General features: G+C 49.5%; 2 protein-coding genes across 8 annotated transcripts in view; one reads left to right on the top strand and one right to left on the bottom strand.

Moving 5' to 3' along the window:
- HABP2 (hyaluronan binding protein 2) overlaps positions 1 to 21,024 on the top strand; it is a 33,417-nt gene extending 12,393 nt beyond the window's left edge. The window contains exons 3-13 of one of the 2 annotated variants that reach the window (XM_045569379.1): positions 4,477 to 4,590; positions 6,106 to 6,213; positions 7,702 to 7,818; positions 8,445 to 8,560; positions 9,173 to 9,237; positions 10,326 to 10,423; positions 11,540 to 11,780; positions 12,874 to 13,016; positions 14,111 to 14,245; positions 15,648 to 15,793; positions 17,720 to 21,024. In XM_045569379.1, the coding sequence (XP_045425335.1) occupies positions 4,477 to 4,590; positions 6,106 to 6,213; positions 7,702 to 7,818; positions 8,445 to 8,560; positions 9,173 to 9,237; positions 10,326 to 10,423; positions 11,540 to 11,780; positions 12,874 to 13,016; positions 14,111 to 14,245; positions 15,648 to 15,793; positions 17,720 to 17,884 (1,448 nt within the window). In that variant the 3' untranslated portion in view covers positions 17,885 to 21,024. Of the gene's footprint in view, positions 1 to 4,476; positions 4,591 to 6,105; positions 6,214 to 7,701; positions 7,819 to 8,444; positions 8,565 to 9,065; positions 9,238 to 10,325; positions 10,424 to 11,539; positions 11,781 to 12,873; positions 13,017 to 14,110; positions 14,246 to 15,647; positions 15,794 to 17,719 lie in introns of both variants that reach the window. The other variant, XM_045569378.1, reaches the window with a different exon arrangement.
- LOC123650458 (nebulin related anchoring protein) overlaps positions 18,304 to 21,580 on the bottom strand; it is a 62,520-nt gene continuing 59,243 nt past the window's right edge. For all 6 annotated transcript variants that reach the window (XM_045569373.1, XM_045569372.1, XM_045569377.1 and 3 more), the window contains 3 exons: positions 20,009 to 20,320; positions 19,142 to 19,273; positions 18,304 to 18,568 (listed from right to left, as the gene is read on the bottom strand). In XM_045569373.1, the coding sequence (XP_045425329.1) occupies positions 18,464 to 18,568; positions 19,142 to 19,273; positions 20,009 to 20,320 (549 nt within the window). In that variant the 3' untranslated portion in view covers positions 18,304 to 18,463. The remainder of the gene's footprint in view (positions 18,569 to 19,141; positions 19,274 to 20,008; positions 20,321 to 21,580) is intronic.

Raw genomic sequence — 21,580 nt, 5'->3', positions numbered from 1 at the left:
TGCAGCTTGACAGGGTTGGGGTTTGGGGGAGGCCCTCGGAGGAGCCGTCTGTGCCACAGTGATGGATGACGCCAACAGGGACGACATTCCGGGGATTTTCATTCCGTTCCACACATCTGGCAAGCTCCTTAACCAGAGCAGCTGCACAGCCCCCATCGTAGGAACTCTGAGCTCTTCTGAGAGACCCTGAACATGGACCTTGTTAATGCCGGTCGAGGGACCCGGAGCATGTGCTTAAGAAGATTTCCCGATGCGTGTCACTTCCTGAAAGCTAAAACCCGTGGAGTTTCGTGACACCCAAACCCACGAGAGGTTCCAGGATTGTAAAAAGGCAAACAAAACGTGGAGGTGGGTAGACCTGGGTTGTGATGCCATCCCCTTTGGCCTGAGTTTTCCCTCATCTGTAGAATAGGAATAATGATACCTATATCATAGGGTTGTTTTAAGGTTAAACAAGACTGTGTGCAACCACACAGATTTAATTTAGTGTCTGATATATAGAAAATACTCAGTACATTGTAACCTATTATAAGGATGATTTGTGTTAACTCAAGATACTCTTACGGTTCTTCCTGATAATTTCTAGAGACAGGCTCTGATAAATTGACAATCTGCAAGTCTTTCTTTTTATATCTAATGTAAAATGCTTCTCACAGCTGCCTCTTTCTTCCTGAAAGCTCTCCCTGTTTCTATGGCCTATAGAAAGTCTCAAATAATCTGTATTTATACCTGGAACCCAATTTTGTATCAGGCTGTGATCCCTCTCTACCCAGGAAAGCATTTGCGAAAGTTTCTAGATTTCGACAGAGCTCATCAGGCATTTTCTTTACTAAATATCTTTGACCCAAATCTCACATAGTTTTCCCTAAATTCCCCATTTGCTCTGTTTCAAGCAGACATTTTTTTTTTGCCAGCAGAGCTATGTGCAAGGCAGAAAACTTGGCCATAAAGTTAAAAATTAACTGTCAAATACATACATTAACTACATGTAGGGCTCTGTGCTGGGCACTGTAGGGTAGAGAGAAGAAAGAATAGAAATAGATCTTGCTCTTAAGAAACTGATTATCTAATTGGAGGAAACAGTTAGACCAAGTACCCAAGAGAAAGCTGCCATCTGAGATCCAGCCATCAAACCTAAAACTCTCCAGCCACCTGGGCCACTAAGAAATGCTCTTGTATCTAAAATTCTTATCCCAATAGCAACCTAGTCTCCATAAGCCCTGCCTGTCCATTTGTTATTACTGCATAATACACTAACCCAAACTTAGTGGCTTAACCACTGACCGTGTATTGAGATCGTAATTCTTAGGGTTGGCAATTTAGGCTGGGTTCAGCTGGGCAGTTCTTCTGGCCTGCATCAGGCTCAGCTGATCTTGACTGGGCTTGCTCACGTGTCTGCAGTCAGCTGGGGTCTCATTTTGCTGGTCTTGGCTGGGATTTCTCATAAGTCTGAGGCCTCAGCCAGGATCAGTGGGCCTGCTGCTTTCCACATATTCTCTTATGCTCTTGCAGAACCAAGAGCAGAACCAACCGTTGCAGGCCAAACTGTTCACATGGCAGTCAGAGGGGGCCAGGAGAAAGATAGAGAAAGAGAGAGGGAGAGTGTGTATGAAAGAGCCCGAGCACGACTTCTTAAGGCCCAGGCTTTGAGCTGGCACAATGTCCTTCCACACACGTGTGTTGGCCAAAGCAAGTCCCAAGGCCAGCCCAGACCCAAGGGGCAGAGAAACTGACTCTATCTCTTTGTGGGAGGAGCTGCAAAGTCACATTGCAAAGAGTGTGGATGCAGGGATGGGGGGAGAATAGGTGCTATTTTTGTCATCAGACTGGCTCATACCAAACCAGAGTTCCACTGTGGAACTTGAGGCCACCAGGCCTAGACGTGGTCACATTTAGCTCCCTCGCCTCTTCATGACCCTTTGATCTCCTTCCTTGGCTGCCTTTCTTTCCTCACCCAACCTTGACTGGAGGCTCCTTTGAGGACAAGGACACATTCCTCTCGTATTTGTATAACTCTTCACTGTCCCCAATGCCATCCTGCACCTGGCATAATACTTGGTCTATTGTAGGTACGCAATATAAGCTTCTTACATAGACAATAGGATTAAGTGCCAACAAATTGAAAAGACAAAAGAAGCTGTAAGTTTGAAGGTAGAGAAACCCTCCAGGTGATGCTCCTATAAAGCACCTTCAAAGGACATTGCAGTGCACCCCAAATGTAAAGGATTTCAGTGCTTTCCCCTGCACAGTCCCCAGCTGGATGGCTTCTAGCCTGGTGATCTGGGGCCACCAAGCTCCACTGGTTCTACCCACCTCAATCAAGGACCCTGAGCTCCAGTACTGCCTTGCTTAGCAGGAACACGATTCAAAGCCTACATATTTTATTTCCCGTTTAGCTTCATAGAGAGATGAGCAGAGCTTGTTAGTAGGATGGATTCGAGTCAAAATCCTCTAACAGACATTTCATCCATCCCCCATCACATGGAAAAGTCACACCATCCCATCTACATAAGAATCTTCCCCATTTCCAAATATCTGCAAAAGGAGTAATTCTTAACGACCTAGCCAAGATTAGCCTGTCTGACCCCTAACCTGTGGGAGAAACAGGAGAAACTACAGGAGCAAACTGAAGTGCACTTATCTATAAACACCTGTTGGAAAAACAAAAATAACTTCTCCAAAGAAAAAGGAATAAATAAGCGATGCGATCATCTCATTACCAAACCCCATTGTCTCTCCCAAATGTCAGTCTGAAATCTTTCATGTCAAACCCAGAAAAACATTTTTTTTCCCCTCACTTCCTCACTCTCCCTGCTTTATCGGGCTAGATGGAAGGAAACTTTATTTGCTCCAGGAAGACAATAGCCTTATCTTCAACCTAGATCCTCATCCCTGCAAAGGTGGCCTCCCCCAGGAGCATCTTCAGAGTGGGGAAAAGCAGCTCTGGAGAAATAATGAGCGAGCAAAGGGAGTCTTGACTTGACACTGTGATAAATGAGGTGAAACTTTGGCAAGGAACCAGAGTTGGCGTATTCAAAAAAGAAATAAAAAGATAGTTCCATTTTAATGGGAAATATGAAACAGCCATTGTGCAAAAGTCGATTTTTCAAAAGCCAAAGAGATAAAGACTGTAACAGAATGACTGAGAGACGAGTAAGATAATGTGGTTGATAATCAGGCTGCGGTAAAGTGCCATCCTCCGAGCCACCGGCTGGCTCCGTAGGAGTGCCTTTTCAAGTCAGCTGTCTGCCTGTGCTCCTGCCTCATTATCATATGCCACTCTGGACAGCTTCCTCCCAGCTTCAGCTTGCCCACTTGCCATACTCCCACCAGCTGGAGGGAGCAAAGTCAACCCAACTTTCTTCAAATCCCAAACTTCCACAAAACGACCAGCCGTAGAGCCACGAGCATCTCCCAGGGCCCCAGAGAGCAAAGCGCTTGAGTCCAGCCTCACCTACACCTGCTTTTCCCAGTGACTGGCCCAGCGCGAGGTTCACGGCTGTGGGCAACTCCACACGCTGTCTTCTCTTTCAGTGGGCAAGATCCATGAACTTTCTTGAGGTTGTCCTTGGGCGATTCCTAATTAGCAGGCTGGATACTCCATGGGGATGGTTGGACACATTTTCCTGAGGGTGAGTGTGGAGGTATCCAAGGCAATGTAAGGTGCCAGTCAAAGCAGTTGAGTTAGTGGAATTTAGTGGTTTTATGGAGACAAACCGCCTTAGTTCACATCCTGCCATTTATTAGCTATGTGACCTTGGCCAAGTTACTCAACCTCATTCAGCCTCGGGTTTCTCAACTTAAAATACAGTGACTGACTAATACAACTTCTAGATTCTTATGAGGGTAAAATAAAATGGTGCATGTAAAGCACTTAGCACAGGACCTGACATGCTAAAGGCTCAATAAATAGTACCTGTTGAAATGACTCTATAGGTACAGCTTAGAAGCAGTTTGATGCCAAGACCAAAAGGAAAGTAAAGAGTTTCTTCGATGTCATTAAGCTGACTAACGAAGTCCCCTCAAGAAATATTACTCACAGAACCAACCAGGTACTCAAGTGTCACGTGATGTGACCCTGGGCAGACACTATATAGGACCCTGGAGACCTGCTAGCCCGCATCCTCTGCCTGTTGCTCAGAGATGAGAAAACCAGGCACCAAGATACAAGTGGCTTATCCAAGGCTGCAGGGAGCGGAAAGCCAGGACTTGACTTCTTCTCCCCATTACTAATCAGGTGCTCTTGACTCTGCCAAATGCCAACCCTGTCTTGCTGGGTCATAACATCCCCCAAATGAAAAGGCACAAAGCCTAAACCCCTCCTCTCCACCCCTATTGGTGTGAGGAGCTGGATAGACACAGGATTCCTCCTTGAGGACTTTGAACTCTTTGGGGAAAAGGTGTTTGACTACTTAAAATGCTGACCTATTTGAGTCTAGTGATTGGGCTTTCTGTGTCCTGTTCCCACCCCTGCAGGTTGGGCTGGTGGCAACCATGATGTGCCCAGCTACGAATATTACGATGAGGAAGAGCACATCAGTGCCTCACCTACGCAGCCTGACAATCCTGACTGGTACTACGAAGAGGACGGTAGGTCTCCAATCTGTCTCAGGGGCCCTCTGGGGAGGAGGGCAGCGTGTCCGCAGGGGAGGTGTACGTGTGACCATTTGCAAGGGCCCCTCGCTCTTCTCTTCTCTGACCAGCATCATAAAATAAGCATCAAAGAAATTATTGAGACTGGCTTCTTTTTCAGTTAGAATTATGCACTGTAAGAACTGGGGAGGTTCCTAGACACCATCTCCCCTACTCTCAAGTGACAGATGAAGGAAGTGGGGCCAAGAGAGGAGCTGGTTTGGCCAAGGTCACGCAGCGGGTTAGTGCAGCGTCATCCAGGTTTCCTGCCACTGAAGAGCAGTCAGGGTCAAAATCGCTGCCATTGCTTAGGTCACGGGTCAGGTCCTAAGTATGCTTCAGTGTTGAGCATCAGACTGCAGCGTTCAGAAGTTTGGCTTCGGGACTTTCCTTCCCTTCTGCCTTTGCTGTGTTTTTCTTTCACTTGTCACTCTTTAGACACTTTCCACAGCTGTTAGGGGCTGTGTGTGTGTGTGTGTGTGTGTGTGTGTGTGTGTATGTGTGTGTGTGTGCGCGCATGTGTATATATGTGTGTATGTGTACTCACACACACGTGCTTCTACCACGCTTGTTTTTGTTTTTGTGGTTTCTTTACCCAAGAAATGGGACAGAAAGGAAAATAAGAAGCTGGGTCCAAGCAAGGCCACGTGACTAAACCAGGAGAAGGAACGCGAAGCGCTTAGCAGCTGGAATAAAAGCTGTATAACTGTACGAAGTGGCCTGGAAGGCAGGGCCAAGATACAGGGCATCGGGGAACATCAGAAAGAACCATCAAAACAAGAGCCGGGCCCAGGGATCCTAGTTCCTGAACCAAAGAGCAATGTGTGTGAACAGAAGGATAAAGAATTCCCCAAGGGAAGATCCATTCAGACAACCATGAAAAGCCAAAGGCACAGATGAAATATGACAAAATCTAACTGAACAAGTAGTTGAAGAAAGATGAAGGCCACTGGGTCATTTCCTCCTCGCCGCCGATTCTTCTGTCACCCTCTTGCCTTTGGTCTTCTCTCCTGATGTTCAGAAAGCTCGTGTTTCATTAGGGGTGGGTTTTCTTTCCCCAATCCTGACCTCCACCCCTGGGCACTGGAAGTAGGGGAGGTCTTCAGGCTTGTGAAATGCCTTCAGCATCAGAGACAGACCCCGTGGCACTCCCAGCAAGACTGGGAGGAGAGAAACACAGATGAGGGAAAAGGGGAGTTTCTCAATGAGAAAGGTCCCATCCGAAGCCAGGCCGAGGGGAGACAGCCACGATTCCTTCTCGCCTCTCCTCTTACTAACTTGAATCCCTCTCTCTGGTCTGGTGACTGTGGTTTTTCTTGCAGTTTAAGGACAATATATGTTTTCCTCCTTTCCCCAGTCACTGGCTGTAGAGTTCCTCTCTCATTTGGGGCAGGAGACTGAAATCAGATGAACAAGTGGGGACTTGTCGCCTGCTGTCCCTTACCAACACTGACTTCTGCCCATGTGTCCTAGATGCGTGCCAGCCCAACCCCTGTAAACACGGCGGGGACTGCGTCACTGACGGGAGGACTTTCACGTGCAGCTGCCTGGACCCTTTCTCTGGGACCAGGTGTCAGAATGGTGAGTGCATCTTCACTAGTTTCACTCCTCCCTCTGAGTTAAACAAGAGGCAGTTCCTCCTCCAACTCGAGGGGTAAGGAAGAGCGGAGTGATTCCCATGGAAAACATTTGAACTGCATGAATTGTATCCTGCACAAGGGATTCCTCTGCAGGATCCTCACCCCTGCACTGAGAGAAAGAACTAGTATGCCCATTCTATAGATGAGAAGACTGAGGCCAAGAGGGGATAAGAGCTGGGCTGTAACCAACATGTGTTCCAAACTCAGGACTTTGTGTTTAGCATGTTTGAGTAACTACAACAGAAAAATAGTGTCCTCAAATGGGAAAGCAGGAAGGATCTCAGGGCACATTAGGCCCAACCCAGTTAGAGAAAAGGAGCCCAGAGATTGCAGGGGACTTGCCCATGGTCACACAGCTATTGCAGTTAGTGTAGAGCAGAAATTAGAGCCCTGGTGCCTGACTCCCAGCCCGTGCTCCTTCATCCTGCTATCCTCACTGTGTCTGCCTTTACTGAGCTCTTGTGGGCATGACATGAGGCTATGGGATAAATTATCCAGAGTAAAACTTGTATGGGCTAAGTGTACCCCTAGAGAGAGACTGGATTCTTTCCAATCTGGTAACCATCTAACTAGGGGTGAGGGGCAAGGAGGGTCTTATGTATATAGAGGGCTTTGTGGTTGACTTCTTTCCACTGTACCCTTCTCACTTATTCCTTCCATTTTCTTTCTTTCTTTTTTTCCTTCTTTCTTTCTTTCTTTTTTTTTGTTTTATGAGACACAGTCTCGCTCTGTTGTCTGGGCTAGAGTGCCGTGGCAATCTCAAACTCCTGGGCTCAAGCAATCCTCCTGCCTCAGCCTCCCAAGTAGCTGGGACTACGCCACTACACCGGCTAATTTTTTGTTTCTATTTTTAGTTGTCCAGCTAATTTTTTTTTCTGTTTTTAGTAAAGACAGGGTCTCGCTCTTTCTCAGGCTGGTCTCAAACTCCTGACCTCAAGCGATCCTCCTGCCTCGGCCTCCCAAAGTGTTAAGATCCTTCCATTTCCAATCCTTCAATCCCTCCAGTAAATGTTTCAGGATGGTAGGGGCCATTGGGTATAAACATAATATCTGGGCTCATCCCTCAACGTCTCAGAAGAAAGACAAAACTGTGAATGGAATATGAAATCAGCCGTAAAATGGAGAGACTAAAATTGAGACTCTGTTGGCTGAGGTGTAAAAATTATCAACGCTTTTCTTAAGATAGAAACATTAGGATTATGAGCACTGGAGGGAACGTGGGAAGGGATCACCCATGACTCGAGAATAAGAGAGGAGGAGAGAAGCCTTGTCCTGGTGTAGCGCGGCGTTTCAGCACCACGGACAAGACCACGTGTGCTCTGACAGCCACCCCTACCCCCAACAGTACTGCACAGGTATCCCTCTGCATAAAATGGGTCACAAATAATGTCCTGCGCTTTGTCCCTGTGTCTCGATGGATCTCTTACAGTGCAAAACAATTGCAAGAACAACCCGTGTGGCCGGGGCCATTGTCTCATCACCCAAAGTCCTCCCTACTACCGCTGTGCCTGCAAACACCCTTACATGGGTTCACGCTGTTCCATAGGTGAGTGGTGGAGGCCCCTTCTGTGCTTTCTCTGCCCTCGGTCGTGCCTGGGGTCCCTGCATCCTATTGTGTGGAAGTCTAGATGCATCTGGTGTTTTTGTGGCATCCAAGATGGCCCTTTTCACTAGGATTTCTAAAGACCCAGCATCCCTGGAGAGCCCAGTGGGAATTGACTGCTCTGTGTCCCTTCCCATCTAAAAAGAATCATCCTGAGACTCACTTCCTCCAGGAAGTAGGCCCTGCTCTGTTCCCGAGAGGGGGCCGCATAGGGGAATTAATATACTGATTCACGACTACGAGTCAGACTCAATCCCAGGAGATTTACATTCTCTCTGGCATTTTCCCAAAAACACAGCAAGGAAGAGTTTTACCTATGAAGGAACTGAAACTTAGAGAGGTTCACTAATGTGCTCGTGGTTGCGTGGCTATCACGGGGCAGAGCCAAGGTTCAACCCAAGGCTCATGTGTACTAGAGTGTCAGTGGGTCTGTCTTTCTCCTTGGGTGACCCGTCCTCTGTGCACGGATGGACACCAGAAGAGAGCCAACAATATCTCCTCGTCATCTCAGATGGAGGCTGCAACTCCTTCTGAAGCGCCTTCCTGGCCCCTTCCCTGTGTCCACACAGTGGCTCCCGTGTGCAGGCCAAACCCCTGCCGGAATGGCGGCACCTGCTCCCGGAATAAGCGGAGATCCAAGTTCTCCTGCTCCTGTCCTGACCACTTCAGGGGCAGATTCTGCGAAGTAGGTATGAGTCTCTGCCACCCTTTCATCAGAAACTCAGGCCCACAAGTGAGGCCTCTGGAATCCTTCTCTGTTGGGGTTTTGTTGCCAGAATGCTGTTCAAGTTAAGTTTCCCAAACTCTACTATTGCCTCAGCCTTCCAACCTGGGGCCGTGGGGTGTGTCTTTCTCTGTGTAGAGAAAGGAATAAACTGAGATACAGAGCAGGCAAAGCAAACCACCGGGGCATCCCTGGGCCTCAGCCCACCCTCCAGCGGTTCTTGTGGGAGCCAGAATTAAGGAACTAAACTCCCCTCCTCCTACAACTACTATATTTCATGTTTTGAAGCAGGGTGGAATGTGGAACATTCAAGCACCTTGTGTCTAAAACTTTGTGGTGAAATTTCAGGGGGATAAATATCCAGGCCCAAGCCTAGCACCCCTTGATAGTCCCACCTGCCAAGCCCGTGTTGGGAGCCGCATGGCCGCTGCTACCAGTTCTCACGTCCCTGCCTTGTCTCTCCGAGGTCCGGATGACTGCTACGTTGGCGACGGCTCCTCTTACCGAGGGCAAGTGAGTACCACAGTCAACCAGCGCACGTGCCTTCACTGGAACTCCCCCCTCCTCTTGCAGGAGAATTACAACGTGTTTATGGAGAATGCCGAGTCTCATGGCATTGGGGAGCACAACTTCTGCAGGTAAAAATTGCCTTCTTCCCTGTGCTCAGTCCTTGATTTGGAAGCAGATCATTGAAAGTCATCAGCCTTCTTTCTAGGAAGATTTTCCTACACAGAACAGGTGAGGTGATACTGCTATAACAAACAATCCCCAAATCTCCGTGGCTCAAATACATCAAAGTTTATTTCTTACTAATGCTCCCTGTGTCATGCGGGTTGGTGGCGGTGAGGATTGGGGATTCAGCTCCACAGATTCAGAAGGACAAGAAGAGACTGGAAAACAGAGCATCACGTTTTTACTACCTAGAAGTGAGGCATCATCTCCCCGCATGTATTTCATTGGTCAGAAATAGTGATGGGGCCCCACATAACTTCAAGGCAGAAATGCAGAGGAGCAAATGGAATGTCTGTTAGGCATTACAGTCTCTTCCCCGAGGCTGTTCAGGTCTTCCCATGTAGGGACAATGCCGTCACCCTCCCTGGTGATGACTCTAGCTACTTTCTTCCCCTTCTGCGGCCTGCAGACCCCTCTGCTGTCCTATTGCAGTTTGTCTAACCAAGGCCAATGACTTCACAGAGTTGCATATCGGGGGCAGGGGTCCTTTGCAATGGCTTTAAACTGGATCCATAAACAAGAGGATGTTCCTTGCACAAAACACTGGTCACTTGCACTCACCGTGAGCTCTTCCCTTCATGGAGCTGAATTCAGGAAGCCTCTTGGCAACCTCTCTCAGAGGATCCCCCTTCCGTTCTCAGAGGAACCCTACAGTCACCATGTTTCTGTGGCTACTTTACTTCCCTGACAAAGAAGGGTCTTCTGTAAGGATCTCATCTCTTTTCCCACAAACAGTTTGATATGTCCCATGGATCTGGCACGAGGCTTGTGAACTATTTCCTGGTCCTTGGGATTCTCCTCTGGAAGTTAAGGTTTTGCCAAGAAACTATGACCACCCCTCTACGCCAAGGTTTGCTAACCTGTTGGAGGATTCAAAAGGAATGTGGTCCCAGAAGTGGCACAAGAGACTGGCACCCTCTTATAACAGGTCCTTTAATGAGATCCAGTGGGTTCACTAAGCCTTGGTCCTGAGTTCTTTTGTTTTATATTTTAGAAACCCAGATGGAGACCAAAAGCCCTGGTGCTATGTTAAAGTTAGCAGTGAAAAGGTGGAGTGGGAGTACTGCGAAGTCTTGGCCTGCTCAGCCCAAGGTGAGGCTGTGGCTGCACAAAGTCCCCAGGGCTAGGGAGGTTACAGATCCATAGAGTGACATCCCTGGCACCCCACCCCCCTACCCCACCTTCCCCCACACCTGCTTTAACAATTCCCATCCCAGCTCCAACCCACCTCCCAGCCGTCTGCTCCCCTCAGGATGCTGTGCAGCCTGGATACCTCTGTAAGCTCGGGCCAGGTGGGCCAGCTGTGAACTCATGTTTCCTGACTCCAAGTCCGTGCACCCAGCAGATACTTATCCATTGCTTGGGGTGTGCCAGCCACTATGCCAGGCCCTGGGTGTGCAGTGGTGGTCAAACATTGGCTGAGCCCCCACGGCCTCTCAGGATGCAACATGTCCAAATTCCAGTCTTCCTGCCAGTCTGCCCTGGCCTCCTCCATGCCCACATCTGGAACAATGCACCCTCCCACCCTGACCAATGGGATTCCCTCCCTGAACAGTTACACATCTGTGTCTTTGCTCTTACGGTCACCTCTGTCATAATACTCCATCCCATATCTGCTCTTGTCCATATTCAACCATTCTTGGAGAACCAACTCAAGCATCCCCTCCTCCAGGAAGTCCTCCTTGATCTCTCAAGTGAAGTGTTGTCTCTTCCTCCTTACAAACCCCAAGGAATGGATCAAGACACTGCCCACAAAACACTTATTGCTCTCTCCTCTGTACCACAATCATCTGTGCAAATGTCTTATCTAACCTATTCTACTTCATCTAGATATCCAACCATTTACGCTGAACCTCCCCCCAATATATGTCTGCATTAGTGAATAGCTAAGTACATACCCAGTGATGGATTTATATACTCACATTCATACTGATATGTGTGTACACATGTCAATCCTAGGAATAACACACTTGGAAACAAGAAAAAAAATCTTCCTTGCTAATTCTCTAGACTTGCTTTATATTAATGAATATATTCAACAAATAACATTTGTGCACCTACTTCGTGCCCACCCTGTGTGCACCAGTGCAGTCTTCTCTGCTCCAGCGCCTTGCTCATGGCTGGACTCCGAGTCGTACCTCTGACCGGGTCCTTCTGAGGGGCCAGAGGGAGGCTGAGTGGAGAGATTTGTCTTTCTGTGTCCCGCAGACGCCGCCTACCCGGAGGAAAGCCCGACTGAGCCCTTGGCCAAGCCCCTGGGGTTTGACTCCTGCGGGAGGACCGAGACGGCGCAGAGTCATGTCAAGAGGATCTACGGAGGCTTCAAGAGCACGGCAGGCAAGCACCCGTGGCAGGTGTCGATCCAGACCGTCTCCCGGCCCCGGGGCCACTTCTGCGGGGGGTCACTGATACACCCCTGCTGGGTGCTCACTGCCGCCCACTGCACTGAGTAGGTGCCCGCTGGGGGCGGTGCGGGGTGACTTGAGAGCTCAGAGGTGCCCTCTCCTTCCTCGCTGAGCAGCATCTTGGTAGCTCTGGCAGGACTGAGGGGTTGACCTCACTCCAAGGGCAAAAAAGTGGCTCCTTAAAGCCAGACGGAAAGCAGCTACTGTGTCTAGAATGCTCGCCACGGGCACTGCGTGTGTCACGTGACATTTAATCCTCAACTATCTACTGGAAGACAAGCTAAGGGAGGGCAGGGGATGTTATCTGTTTTATTATTATAAATTGTGGCATCTCCAGGGCCTCGAGCAGGTCTCTTTGTACATGGCAAGTGTACACTAAATACTTGTGGAGAGAAAGAGTGTACTGTTACTCCCTTTCCATAAGTGAGGGCCCTGAGTCTTGGGAAGGCTTAGCACCTTGCCTGAAGTCACATGGAAAGTAAGCGGGCAAATGAGATGTCAATCCCGGTCTATCTGCTTCCCTAACCTCCTTAATCCTACTCCGCTGTCTGCCGCCATCACCAAGGAGCCTTTTGGGTCAGGTGTCTTCAGTCGGGTCTCCCGTGTGCCGCAGAGAAGCAGGTACCTTCTCGGGAGCTAAAGAGTCACGACCTCCTCCAAGTTCCCTGTGCTCATGGCCGGGGCTGGTCCCACGAAGCCCAGCTTTCAGAGGTGGCCTCGAAGGTCTTCCAGTCCACCTTGTTATGAAACAATTTCTTCTGGGATTCTAGAGAGGTGCTCCCAAGAGAGACTGAGCAAGCAAACATGAGCACCTCCCAAGGCATTTTAGAAGATCTGTCCAAGACAGCAATGGCTGTTCTTTTGCCAGGCCCAGGGAGAGCAGGAGGTCTCCCAAAAAGTGGGGTAAATGTTACATTTAGAGCTTGCTTCCGTTAATAAAGCAGCTCCCTGATATTATCTGGACCTCACAGCAGGTTCTGCGAGCGAGACAAAGATTACGGATGAGGATGCCAAGGCTACAGAAGGTCGGGGGCTTTACCAAAGGTCACACAACCCACCAGGAACAGAGTTGGGGTTGGCTTAGGTCTCTCACATCCCAGGGCTACTTCCTGACCATCTTATTTTCTTATCTTGTAGAGAAAAAGCTAGATATCTAAAAGTGGTGCTGGGAGACCAGGACCTGAAAAAGACAGAATTCCACGAGCAGAGCTTCGGGGTAGAGAAGATATTCACGCACAGCTCCTACCATGAAACAGATGAGATTCCCCACAATGATATTGGCAAGTCTCCTCTCTCATGGATCTCCTGCGGGTCTTGAACCTGAGGTTTGGTTCTAGAAGGTGTTCTTGATCATTTTGGTCCCTTGTAGATCCTGTATGGGAGAGAATGTATTCCCGGGCTTTTTAGTGCTTAAGAGCGTGCGTTGATACTGTGGATAAATGGGCACACACTTTAAAACCGAGAGGAAGAGATGCTGGGGACATTGTGCTGTGGAAAGAGCTTGGCTTTGAATCCCAGCCCCCTATTTTGCAGCCAGGAGCTGGTCTCCTCCCTGAGCCTCCATTTTCTCTTCTGTATAATGGGGACACTGATGCGCAACTCTCAGCTTCCCGCGTGTTCAGTGATAGGATGTGTGTGCAGACACACCTGGCACCTGGTCAATGCTTGGATGCAGAGGCAAGGATGCTCTTAAGCTCCTGGCAGCTCAGGTCTATACTCCATTGCTCCCTTCCCAGGACCCCTCCCTCTCTCTCCTTCCTCAATAGCTCTTTTTAAACTTACAGGCTGTTTTTTAACAAATGGATTAGAAATTATTTCAAACTCAATTATTATTTCTTTCTTTTTTTTTTTTTTTTGAGACAGAGTCTCGCTCTGTTGCCCGGGCTAGAGTGAGTGCCGTGGTGTCAGCCTAGCTCATAGCAACCTCAAACTCCTGGGCTCAAGCAATCCTTCTGCCTCAGCCTCCTGAGTAGCTGGGACTACAGGCATGCGCCACCATGCCCGGCTAATTTTATATATATTTTAGTTGTCCTGCTAATTCCTTTCTATTTTTTTAGTAGAGACAGGGTCTCACTCTTGCTCAGGCTGGTCTCGAACTCCTGAGCTCAAATGATCTGCCCGCCCTGGCCTCCCAGAGTGCTAGGATTACAGGCGTGAGCCACGGAGCCCGGCCAATTATTATTTCTTGATATTACTCTCAGCCTGAAGTGTTACTCCTCCCCAGGCGGAAGTTCAAAAAACACAATGACTGAAGTTTTTCAGGTGGGGGTGGGGAGGGGGATTTGCTACGACCACCTTCCAAAGCAAGGGGAAGCTGATGCTTCTCTGACAAAGAAGCAACATCACACCCATTTCCTCTCTCTCTCCCACCTAGCTTTGCTCAAGTTAAAGCCGGTGGATGGTCACTGTGCTCTGGAATCCAAATACGTGAAGACCGTTTGTCTGCCGGATGGTCCCTTTCCCTCTGGGACTGAGTGCCACATCTCTGGCTGGGGTGTTACAGAAACCGGTGAGTCCAGCCATGCACTCTCCCCTGACTTAGGTGAGCTGCATCAACCAGAGGAGAACTTGACATGTTATATTCAAAATGCATTATCAAAAGAAAGCATCTGCCTCATCGTTCAAGCTCTAGTTAAATCTCTTCACTTGCCTGTCCCTGGCCCCTACCCCTAGATGCTTGAAGTTTATCAAGCACTGACCCTGAACCCATGGAGCCCTCACTCCTCGCCTAGGCAGATTGGAAAGAGGATATCCTGGAAGGAACATAAATTTTGGAGTCAGACAGACTTGCATTAGATTCTTGGCTTTGTCACTTGAACAACTGAGTTTTAGTTTCCCAATAATCACCTTCTAGATTTGGAATCATGATCACGGGAAATGACAGACTCTTACAGAGATATTCATTAAGTGAGCCCCGGGGGGGGGGGGGGCGTCCGGTCTCATTTCCGTCTGTCCCATAGCACTTTGGTCAGGGATTTCCATAGTAGATGTGCTATAAAATACTGTTAAATTGAGCTACTGATTTGTCTTTAGGATGTGGTCTTATATAAAACAGTAACCAAAGGGTTACTTTCCTCATAGTACTGACAAGATTATATTTTCTACTAGAAAAAAATTCAGAAGGATATTTCAAGTCTTTCCCAAATACTCAAAATATATTTCTCTTCCTTCCCAAATCTTGTCTTTAAGAATGGACAGCAAGAATCACTCTCAATAGGTCTACATTCATGAAGAAAGTAAAATGTAGTATACAAATTTGTCAGAGGCTTTTGGGAAAGGAGATTGCTAGCTAATTTGATTTCGGGTCAGCCAGAAAACTCTTTGTAGCCATCCTCCTCGTGGTCTATCCGAAACTTTCCACCTCTGCTCTGCTCAGTGTGGTCTGGCCAGTGCACTGATGTCTCAGATGGGAACCTTACGGGGCCTCAGGTTAGAATTATTTTGTTTTCCATGAATAGGCCTCTAAGACTTTATATTCAAAGTCCATGATGTGTTTTGATTGATTTCATTATCTCTAGAGGGGGGAATTCCTGCTCTAGGAAGCAGACAACCGAGTGCACCAGGGCATCATCCATCCATCCATTCACTCACTAAGAATCTACTCTGTGCCAGCCTTTTTGTTAGTCATAGGAAATTAAAAAATGGTTACGATACCCTCTCTGTCCCCACAAACTTCCTGGTCTAGTTGGGGAGACAGAGAAGGGAATAAATGGTCCTGGTCCATTATGGCCAGTGCAGCATTGCAGGTCTGCACAGCATGGTGAAGGCTGAAGGTGAGCTGTTTCCACCTGTCCCCTGGAAAACTCTTCCTGAGCTGAGAGCTGGTGGCCTGCTCCTTACTACTGATAGTTTCTGATGAAGTCAGTGCCACCCTGGTCCCCACAGTAATGACTTTTTTCTCTGCCCCACAGGGGATGAGTCCCGCCAACTCCTGGATGCCAAAGTCAAGCTGATCGCCAACAGTCTGTGCAACTCCCGCCGACTCTACAACCACCTGATCGATGACAGTATGATCTGTGCGGGAAACCTTCAGAAACCTGGGCGAGACACCTGCCAGGTCAGAGACTCCAAATGGTACTGGGAGGAGGAGAGGCTTACAGGACGTGACCCCGGGCACAGAGGCCCCTCACAGCCCTGGGCTGGGAGCTAGTTTCAGAGTCCACCTGCCATAAAGCGAAGGCACAGGCAGGGCGCATCTGTCCCCAGCATGTGGATCCATGTCAGTCCAGGATGACTCGGCAGAATGACCACAGCGGTCACTTTGCCTACATTATCTAATTTAACGCTCACCACCCTCTGGTAGAGGGGACGTCATTATCACCATTGTACAGATGCTTACAGAAGTCACCTTGGCCTAGAGCAATAGGATGGTGAGTGGCCGGGCTAGAATTTGAACAACGAGAGCTGTGGGACACAACAGCCTCTGCCACGTTGCTCCACCCTGTTCAAATACGAAGACGCTGCTTCTGGCCTCTGTGTTGGGCAACATGTCTCAACTGTCCAGAACACCAGTGGTTAGAAGGAAAAAGATGTAAGGCCTAGAAATTTCACAATAATATTAACTGATCCCTAGGACTTGTGTGTGTATGTGGGGGCGGAGAGAGAGTGACGTAGCCCCAGCAAACTAAGCAGCCCTGGGGCCTGCCTGACATTCTCCCTGGTCTAGGATTTTGGGAAGCCCAAGCTGCTGAGGCCTGTGGCAACTCAGAGACACTGCTGGAGAAGGTGGTGGCTTCATCAGCTGGTGCTAAAGTGACCTCAGGCCCCAGCCCCAAGTCAAAGTCCACTTCCCATCACCCCTGTCTCTGCAGGGGTCACACCACCCAGGGTGCCTCCTTCTCAGACTCAGAATTTTCTGCCTATTGTCCTGGTAAACCATCCAACTGTCCTGGAAAACCCAACATGTCCACATTCACATCCTGGCTCCCCGATGGAACCTCCCTACAGAGGGACCCACCAATGATTGGCTGGCTTTGAGCCCACGTTGGGATGGGAAATCGAGGGCTGTGTCTCCAGGGTTTGTGGTTCTCCTGGGACCCCCGTCCCTTCCCAAGGGGCCACACATGCTCAGAGGAGGGGCATGGCCCGATATATGCAATTTTCCCTAAGCTTCTGGAAGATGAGTAATAAGAGAGATCATTCAATTCCCTAAACAATTCAGGGGTTTCACTTGCAGGTTTTGGGAACAGTTGTGGGTTTGAAACTGGTCCTGTCTCTTACCTTGTGACCTTTTTCAATCACCAAAGTAATTCTCTAACCTCAGATGCCTAATCTATGAAATGGAACATATCCATAAAATCGTGAAGTTATGGGTAAGATTAAAAAAGAGAATTCATTTTTTAAAAAACCTACCAGTTGTAGTGCTTAAGTAGAAGTGTCTGACAGCTATCCTCACCATCATCATCCTCCCACTCAGTGGAGGGCTCACCGGCACTATTCTATTCTATGTACTTTACTAACAATCTGCACAAGAGCCCTGGTGGAAGGGACATCTAATACTATCCACAGTTTATAGTGTGAGACACTGAGCCCCTAGGCCACATGTCTGGCAAGCAGTAGGGCCTGGTTTGGAGCCCAGAAGGTTCCCACAGACTGTGCTGCACACCTAGGTCATGCTGCCTCTGGGTCTCCATCCCCCTCACCCGTGTGTGCCCTGCTGGCCCTGGAAGGGCTTCCTCCAGCTGGGTGCCACCCCCCTGGTCGGCTGCCCGAAGAAGCAAGTCAAGGGCCCCTGAGAACGCACAGTAAATATCGGTATGATTAAGAGGTGGGAAGTGCAGCCCTGTGGCTTCTCTGCCAAGCCCTCACAGACTCGGGGACAGAAGACATTATCAGCTTCTCTCTCTCCGGAGTCTTGTACCATGTGACACACAGGAAGGGCCTTGCCACTGCTTTCCAGAGAAGCACCTGCTGGGGAGAGGTGGAGACATCTCCAAGAATATTCTGGTTCACAAGGCTGAACTTGTGCCTCTGTTTCCCTTAGGGTGACTCCGGAGGCCCTCTGACCTGTGAGAAGGACGGCACCTACTACGTCTATGGCATCGTGAGCTGGGGTCTGGGATGCGGACAGAAGCCAGGGGTGTACACCCAAGTGACCAAGTTCCTGAGTTGGGTCAAGGCCACCATCCAGAGGGAGACTGGCTTCTAAGGTCCTGTCTTCTGAACCTCAGAGCCCATCCTCCTCACACGCAGATAAGGGGACGCCTCCCGGGTGTCCAGGAGGCCACGCAGTGCAGTGCCCACGCACTAAGCAGAGACGACCCGGCCTGGGCCTTCCTGGACCAACATGGGCACCATCTGCCTTCCCAGGTAACCCAAGGAACGACGGAATCCACACAAATACATTATGTTTGCTTCCCTTGAAACCACTGTACCTTCCAGAAAATCAGTGTTCACAGAGACTTGCCTTCACCTGGGACATTTGCAAACTGGGACTACAGATTGCCTGGCACCCGTGGGAGTCACCTTCACACCTTTATTCCTCATCCCAGACACTCGAGGTACTCAACAGAACCGGCCAACCACGGCTCGGTATCCGAGAGAGGACCAAAAACACAACATTCTCCATTTGCTTTCAGAATTGTTATTTTAATAAAGGCAGATCTGAGTGGGCTTGTGGGGCATTTTCGCAGCTCACCCAAACTGCACCATCTACAGCACGTCTCAGGCGGGCAAAAGTCCTCTCCACTGGCTTCCCTCTCAAGGAATCACGGTGGACGCTGCTCACTCACAACGGCAGAGCCCTCTTCCTTTTGACGTGCAGAATCTCCATGGCATCCGGGTTCACCCCTCCCATCTGCTGATCTCCAGCCTGCACTGCCTCCGGCCCCCCCTGCAGAAATCAAACAGCCCCCCTGAGTGCAAATCAAGCTCCATCCTGCTCCCACGGGACATGCTAAGACACCCCGGGAGCTTCACACATGCTCACGCTCCCCCTCCCGCTCCCCTCCCCTGCCCTCCCCAGGAGAAAGGATCCTCAAGGCAAGAATGAGAAAGAAACAAAGCCAGTCCCTCATTTAGACGCGGCATCTTTCTCCTGAACAAAGTAGGGTTCAAAATGCAGACGGTGGTAGCCAGCGAGTCCCTGACCCTTTCCGAGAATGTAACGAGCAAGCAGTCAGCACAGCCTGGGCTGCCCTGGCCCGGGATTGATGTCGCCCCGGTAGGTTTGCCTCTGCAGAACTAATAGCTGTGACTTCAGAGAAAACCCTGCAGGAAGTTTAACCCGTGTGTCATCTGCCTGGTCATCTCAGACCCATGAAATTAGGCGCCTTGCTTGAGCTGCATTTCACACTTCTTTAGAGCTAGCTGACCTTTGGCCAAAAATAAACTTTGAAAAGAAACAATGAATTTGTCTTTCCCCACGGCCTTGCAAGCCAGGGTGGGCTGGCAGCTTGCTACTCACATAAGCCCCCCGGAGACCCAGGCCCCTTGCGTTGGCCAGTTCTGCTGCCCGCCGAGCCATTTCCACTTTGTAGGAGCCAGGAGGGGTCCAGCCAATGCCTCTGGTCAGGTTCAAGTCTGATTTGTACTTGACCTTGGAAAAAAGGAGGCAAGAGGATCATGTTAGCAGGGTCTGGGTGGCTTGACCACGGAGCAGACAGGACTAAAAAGGCAGCCACAAGATGGGGAATATGCTAAAGTAAAGCCAGAGTGAGGGGAGCAAATCCTCCTTCAGCAGGAGCTCCTGGGTGTGGGGACCCCACGTGCTGCGGGCTGGGCCAGCACATTGCTGTTCCTTGCACTTGTCCCATTCAAGGGATGGGAGCTGCAGTGGGGCAGGGAGGGGACACCTGTTCCTACCTGAGCTTACTCTGTGGCCTTAGGGAAGTCACTTCCCTTCTCCACGCTTTAGCTTCTTCCCAGGGAAAGGGCAAGGGCTGGGTTAGGTAACTACTGAGATCCCTCGGAAGCAGTGCAGCACAGCCAGCAAGAGCCTGGGCTCTCACATCAAATCAAACAGGGTTCATATCTCAGGCCTGCCAGTATTTGCTGTGTGATCTTGAATAAGTCACTTAACCTTTCTGAGCCACAGATTCCTCATCTGTAAAATGGGGCAGTACTGGGGTTGTTGTGTTACGTGGCACAATGCTTAGAAAGCATTTGGCACAGAGCCCAGCCCACTATACAGAAGCAAGAAACAGTAGTTACTGTTATTATTCCTCCAGCACCAAAGTGTTACGGGTCCTGGATTCTAACTCAGCCTGGCTCCCCCGAGAGGGGAACATGGCACGTGGGACTATGGAAGAGACACCAGGGGAAGGCAGCTCACGTCACTCTGCAGCTGGTGAGCCTTCTGCGCGTGCTTCAGGCCCAGCTGCTCCGGGTCGCAGCTGGGCTGGGGCAGGGGCTGCCTGTAATGCACGTCGCTGGCCAGCTGCTGGCTCCTCTTGGCCTGAAGGAAGCCGGGCTGGTCTGTGCAGCTGTGGAACTGGGACCGATTCTTGGCAAAGTCCTTTTTGTACTCATTGTCACTCTGAAGTCTGCTGACGTTGAAGAAATGCCTCATCCGTGGGTCGTCGTGGATGCTGCGGTACCCAATCTGCAGGCCCCGGTCCCGCAGGAAAGCCTCTTTGTACCGGAACTGCAAGTCGGAGCAGCAGAGGTGCATCACAGGTATGTCACAGGTGCCCACTTCGCCCTGGGCCAGCCCACGGGATTCTCAGCAGGAGGCTCCAGAGTGGGTTAAGGGCACAAGCTTTGGGTTTAAGCAGACCTAGCTGTGCAGCCTTGGGCCAGTTACTGAGTCTCCCTCTGAGCCTCAGTTTCCCCATTTGATAAAGTGGGAAAACGATCTACTGCCCCCCACCCAGGGGGGTTGAGAGGATTCAACCAGACAGGGGCTGAGCTTCGTGTCTGGCGCCAGCTCGTGCCCACTGCGTGGAGGCTGCTGGAGTTGCTGCTGCTGGGATTAACACTCAAACAGGAAGAAGAGAAGTGTGCCCGTTCTCACACAGCCACTCTGCCTTTGATTCCTTCCAGCTTTCAGAGATCTAGTCCAGGGCTCCTCAAACCATCTGCAGTGACGGACCACTTTTGTTGTGTTTCGCTTTTTAAATTTGCAGTGCATTAAAGAGCAATATGTGGTCCTGCATGTGACTAGGGTGTAGGAGTACCAGGTGCATTTGATAACACCCAAACGGGCCTTCATCCTGTTCAGTGAGATGAGCCCTCTGGCCACATACTTGGATGCTGCAACATCTAATTGCTAAAAACATTTCAAAAACTGCTTTCTCTGATTTCTGTACTTATCACATTGTGAATAAGCAAGAAACCGTTCCCAGGTGAGCCTGTGTCTAGTGCTGTGGAACATTTGTCTCGTCAATGATGCCCTCTTTTTTGATAATGATAGTTGCCATGTTTGGAACACCTGTTATGTGCCAGACACCATCTACCATTTTGTTTTCATTCCCACATCAATCCTAGAAGATAAGATCCCTATTTCACAGATGTAGAAATTGGAGTTCAGAGAATTGAAGCAACTTGCCCAAGACAAACAGCCAAATTCCTAAGTGACTGAGCCAGGATTTGAACTCAATTCAATCTAAGGCAAGGGCCCAGTCGCTTTCTACTCTACCACACTACACTCCAGCTAAAAGGAGTCCCTCTCTTGCAAATCAACAAACCAATCACATGTTCATTGATTTCTAGGTACTCATCAACTTTTAAGAGTGCCTTTCTTAAAAGAGAGGGAGCAAAAATACCACCCTCCCCAATCTTAAATTTCTGGCTAAGATCCTAGAAAATAGGACCCATTTCTTGCTTTCATTTAAAATGCAGTTCATGATCAGTTTTGGTGCAGGGAGAGAGAGAGAGAGACAGTCTTGAAGGGTCCTAGTGGTTT

The sequence above is a fragment of the Lemur catta genome, chromosome 14 (assembly GCF_020740605.2).
Source record: "Lemur catta isolate mLemCat1 chromosome 14, mLemCat1.pri, whole genome shotgun sequence".
Lineage (NCBI taxonomy): Eukaryota > Metazoa > Chordata > Mammalia > Primates > Lemuridae > Lemur > Lemur catta.
Note: the sequence above shows the minus strand (reverse complement) of the source record. Positions and strands in the feature narration are given on the sequence as shown.